This window comes from Cibotium barometz, chromosome 41, assembly GCF_041138505.1.
Source record: "Cibotium barometz isolate CiBa-2024 chromosome 41, ASM4113850v1, whole genome shotgun sequence".
Lineage (NCBI taxonomy): Eukaryota > Viridiplantae > Streptophyta > Polypodiopsida > Cyatheales > Cibotiaceae > Cibotium > Cibotium barometz.
In genome coordinates, this window is record NC_141086.1 from 9583782 (window position 1) to 9589017 (window position 5236).

Consider the following 5236-nt stretch of genomic DNA (forward strand, 5'->3'; position numbering starts at 1 on the left):
CTGATTTAACGGTGTTTTAGGTTTCATCGTTATAAGCACCACTAAAAGCACCGCTACGTGTGGCGCTAGAAAAACTAACAAAATACTCCAAATGAAGTCCACAAAAACATCCAATAAAAATTTATCACATAAATTTATCAAACATAAATATTTGTATAATAAAGAACAAAAAATTTATAGTAAAAATTTATGTGATAAATTTTCTAGTAAAAAATTTATCATATAAATTTGTAAAACATAAATATTTTTATAACAAAGAACAAAAATTCAACAAAATGTTATAAGCAAATCAATATGTAGAAAGGTATATAATGATTTATATCTTTTTATAGTACTATATGTAAAACTCCCGTAGCTTTTTCAGCTGCCCGAAGGAAGCAGGAAGCTCCGTGATGGCTGAGCGCCATGCATAAAACTCTTCTAGACTTTCAAGAGACCCAAACTCTTCCGGTAGCTCCTGCAGCTCAGAGCACCCATCCATGTCAAGCTTCCATAGCTTTTTCAGCTGCCCGAAGGAAGAAGGAAGCTTCGTGATGGCTGAGCCCCTTCCACAAAACACTTCTAGACTTTCAAGAGACCCAAACTCTTCCGGTAGCTCCTGCAGCTGAGAGCACCAATCCATGTTAAGCTTCTGTAGCTTTTTCAGCTGCCCAAAGGAAGAAGGAAGCTTCACGATGGCTGAGCTCCATGCACAAAACGTTTCTAGACTTTCAAGAGACCCAAAATCTTCCGGTAGCTCCTGCAGCTGAGAGCACCCATGCATGGAAAGCTTCCGTAGCTTTTTCAGCTGCCCGAAGGAAGCAGGAAGCTTCGTGATGGCTAAGCCCCTTCCACAAAACTCTTCTAGACTTTCAAGAGACCCAAAATCTTCCGGTAGCTCCTGCAGCTCAGAGCACTCATCCATGTCAAGCTTCCGTAGCTTTTTCAGCTGCCCGAAGGAAGCAGGAAGCTTCGTGATGGCTGAGCCCCCTGCACAAAACTCTTCTAGACTTTCAAGAGACCCAAAAGCTTCTGGTAGCTCCTCCAGCTTAGAGGAATCATGCATCTCAAGCTTTCGTAGCTTTTTCAGCTGCCCGAAGGAAGAAGGAAGTTTCATGATGGCTGAGCCCCTTCCACAAAACTCTTCTAGACTTTCAAGAGACCCAAAATCTTCCGGTAGCTCCTGCAGCTGAGAGCACTCATCCATGTCAAGTTTCTGTAGCTTTTTCAGCTGCCCGAAGGAAGCAGGAAGCTTCGTGATGGCTGAGCCCCTTCCACAAAACTCTTCTAGACTTTCAAGAGACCCAAAATCTTCCGGTAGCTCCTGCAGCTCAGAGCACTCATCCATGTCAAGCTTCCGTAGCTTTTTCAGCTGCCCGAAGGAAGAAGGAAGCTTCGTGATGGCTGAGCTCCTTCCACAAAACTCTTCTAGACTTTCAAGAGACCCAAAATCTTCCGGTAGCTCCTGAAGCTCAGAGAACTCATCCATGTCAAGCTTCTGAAGCTTTTTCAGCTGCCCGAAGGAAGAAGGAAGTTTCATCTGTAAAGTACATGAATTAAAGTTCAGAACATCTAAACTTTTAAAAGACCAGAGTCTTCTAACATTATCAAATTTTCAGCTGCTCAAAGGAAGTCAGTGTGCAATCATGGATTTCTTAAATTGAATTCTCTCTTGTAAAATTAAAGTTCACTTTTTAAAGTCAGATCTCATGAAATTACAAAAGTTTGAAGATCAAATCAAACATTTAAAAATAATAATAATGACTATATACCTTAAAGTTCATAGTGTACCGGAATTCCAACACAGTAAGAAACTCCAGGTCTAATAATTCTTTAGAAGGAGCCCATTTCAACCACCTTATTTCCAATGCTTTAAGCCCCTCATCATCACCCTCCAGATATGTTCCATGCAGAAAAAGCAATCGTAAAGATTGCATTTGGGAAAGCAAACTCGCATTCAAGTTTTTCCGGTAAGTGGCAAGCCCACGGATTTGATCAAGACCCTGCAACCATAAACCAAACCATTATTGCATGGATCGTGTTTTATCAGTCATGTAGATCTTACAATGTTTGGGCAATATCCATATATTTAATGAGTGTCTGGATTATGGAGTCGATGGGAACTACATTAGTGAATGTAGATCTGTAACAAGCATCTGCATTATGCTCCTGCAATAGAGCCACCCACCCTCCACACCAGAAAAAAGCTTCAAAACAACAAGTGCAAGTGCAAAGATGGAAAAAAGGAAAAGCGACCAATCAAAAGAGTCTCTCAAGTAAAAAGTTAAGGATGAACAGTGGAACAAGTTGCTTTCTGGGCATTCGCAACAACTAATTTGAATCTTTGTAGTCTTTCATTTTTGTATTGTCTTTGCTTCCTACGGCATTGTTTGCATACATAAATGTGTGCTGAAAACAGAGAAGTGGATATGTACCTGCTTACTTCGCAGCACTTGCATCAAGTCGGTATCATCCCACACCCTACTCCACTTGCCCGATTGTTTGACAATGCCTCTCCCCAAATCCCTCAAGTGATCGTGCATTGTCAGGCACTCATTTTCATCCACCTTCACTAGACAGAGGTCTACCAAGATCTCTAGACCACTTATCCACCCCTCTACCAAATCATCGCTTTCCCAAAAGTATTCGGCACTCTTCCTGCCTTCACCAATCAAGAAGCAAGCCACATCTAGAAACATTTCCTGCTCATGCTTACTAAGAGACTCATAGCTAACCTTCAAACAAGCCTCTATGCGTTTGAACGTTGAAGTAGCGCTACTACTTAAAGTCTTGATTGCTTCCTCCCAGAATTTCTTTTCCTTCCTCACCCTAAGATGCCTACCAAGCACCTCCAGTGAAAGGGGAAGACCAGCGCATGCTTCACTTACTTTCTCTGCTAGCTGTTCAAAAGCTAGATCTGGCAAAGGCTTCTTGAAAGCATTCAGACACAAAAGTTGCAAGGACTCATCACGGTCCATGCCTTGTACCTCGTAGCGTTCACCCCTGATGACATCAGAGAAATCATTGCCGCCGTGAGGAAATACTGTTTGGTTCCTGGATGTTACAAGCATTCGACTTCCCGGCTGAAGGGATGCCAGATCTATGATTTCCTCGATGGATTCAAAGTTCTCTGGATCATCCAATATGATCAGGACCTCCTTCCCCCTTAATCCATCTTTTAAATGCCCTTTCTTCTTTCCCACATCGTCCCCTTGGAACTTCTTTTCATGCAGCAAATCCTGGAGGAGCTGATTCTGTAATTGACTCGGTGTCTTATCCTGACAATTTTCCACAAAGCTTGCTGCTTGAAACTCCTTTCCAAGTCTCCTGTAAATAGCGCGAGCAAGAGTGGTCTTGCCAATGCCACCCATGCCCCAAAGCAGCACAAAGTACACACTTCCCTTTTCTTTCAAATGAAACAGCTCGAGCACATCATGGACCCTCTCCACCAAACCAACTGCTCTGAGGTCATCCTCCACGACGGGAATCCTGCCCTGAATCTCCTGTGCTATCCTCTCCACGAGAGCTTCCAGCAACCGTCCTTCAAATCTGCACATAATTAGATAATATCGCATAGATTAGTGATATAAGAGAGAAGATTAACTCTACAAAAAACGGTTGCAAATCAAAAGTAGTTTCGTACTTGTTAAAGGTCTCCAGGCGGAAGCCCTCGAGCCATGAGGCCTCACACAGAGCATCTTCCCACCCTTTGATCGTGCTTTCGTTGTGCTTGCCTTGTCTTCGATGGTCCTCGATCGCTTTTGCAAACGGCCCGTCATTCTTGTTTCTTAGGTCTTCTGGCTTCACGTCGTCATAGAAGACCGGAAATAGCTTGGCTTTACTAGAGCTCTTGGTGCTCTTCAACATCTCCACAAGTTCATCCAGACACCACCGAGACTCTGCGTAATTGCTTGTAAAGATGGGCACTTGAATGACTGCTTTTCGGGCAGCCGCCGGCATTAAAGGGCGAACATCGTCTCCTTTAGGGAGCTCCTCCATGTCCAGAAATGCTTTGATCCCACGCATTTTCAGGACATAGTAAAGTATATTTGCGAATCCACGCTTCATGCGAATCCCACGATGGCTGATAAACACCGCATGGGTGCCGATAGACGGATGCAAAGGCTGATGAGTCGCTTCTCTGCTCAGGCGGGGCCGCTTGTTCATTCCTGCCCCGAGATCGAGACTAAAATCATCGTCATCGTCCCTGACAAGAGACATATCTCTCTCTCTCTCTCTCTCTCTCTCTCTCTCTCTCTCCCCCCACTACGATTCTCTTCCTCTGCTTCTCTCTCGTCTCCATTAGAAGACATAGGCTAATCCAGGCTACTTCCAGGTAATTTCTTCGAGTCAAGCAAGCCGGTCAGTGTTGTGTGAAGGCGCGTTTAAACTTCGCAATCCAGGCTACTTCCAGGTAATTTCCTCGAGTCAAGCAAGATGTCCCAGTCAGTGCGTGTGTGAAGGCGCGTTTAGACTTCGCAATGGTTTCTTTGAGTCAAGATGTCCCAGTCAGTGTGTGTGTGAAGGCGCGTTTAAACTTCGCAATGGTTTCTTCGAGTCAAGCAAAACCTCCGGCGTTTAAACTTCGCCATGGTTTCTTCGAGTGGTAGTCAGACTTACTCAATCATTGCTTTTATCTCTAAATAAAATACATGTTTCTATTTTCCATAATTGTCACTTCCGGGACTAAAGAGAAATGCTTTCTCTTCAAGATGTCCACTAAAGGACCAGGTTCAAGTGTGGACTTGGTAAACTGAATACGCTAATCAAAACATAGAGATCTATGTAAAGTTTGGGTACATTTTGATTACACCCATAGAATTGATGGATGGGCAACAATGTCTTGTTCAGTTTACGATCCAAGGTGAGTTATTTACAACATGTCTCTATCGTAAAAGGAATACATGCTTTAGATGGTTGCTAATTTCATAGTGCATCGATTGTTGGATTTTATTGTTAAGCTTGAAAGGGTTAATAGTGATTGTTATATGCAAGACAAAAGAGGAGGGTGTGACTCTCAAACACTGTTTTGGAATAATCTTAATAATGTGATAAGAGAACAAGGTTATCCACCAGCTGGCTTTGCAGGATTCATGGCAGATGAAGCAACTGCCAATTGGATAGCCAGTAGAGTAGTGTATAATGGGGGACCATATAATGTATCAAAGGGTTGTGAAAGATCTTATCTTTTTCACTTAAAGCAAAGTTTGCAGAAGCACACAAAGAAACTTGTGCAACAAGAAAAAATGACAAAACA

At 43.0% G+C, this 5236-nt stretch overlaps 1 protein-coding gene across 1 annotated transcript; it reads right to left on the reverse strand.

The window, feature by feature from the left end:
* Positions 1-211: 211 nt before the first annotated feature.
* On the reverse strand, positions 212-4320 carry LOC147614673 (disease resistance protein RPV1-like). The gene is made up of 4 exons (XM_086779948.1): positions 3623-4320; positions 2415-3528; positions 1752-1982; positions 212-1519 (listed from the first exon to the last, which is right to left on the reverse strand). The coding sequence occupies exons 1-4, from the start codon at positions 4198-4200 to the stop codon at positions 335-337; spliced, it is 3108 nt and encodes a 1035-aa protein (XP_086636074.1). The 5' UTR covers positions 4201-4320; the 3' UTR covers positions 212-334.
* Positions 4321-5236: the final 916 nt, after the last annotated feature.

Coding starts and splice junctions, on each gene's coding strand:
- LOC147614673 (XM_086779948.1), bottom strand. CDS start 4,200: ATGTCTCTTGTCAGGGACGATGACGATGATTTTAGTCTCGATCTCGGG. Junction 1,983..2,414: donor AAGTGCTGCGAAGTAAGCAG/GTACATATCCAC, acceptor TTATGGTTGCAG/GGTCTTGATCAAATCCGTGG. Junction 1,520..1,751: donor GGTACACTATGAACTTTAAG/GTATATAGTCAT, acceptor TGTACTTTACAG/ATGAAACTTCCTTCTTCCTT.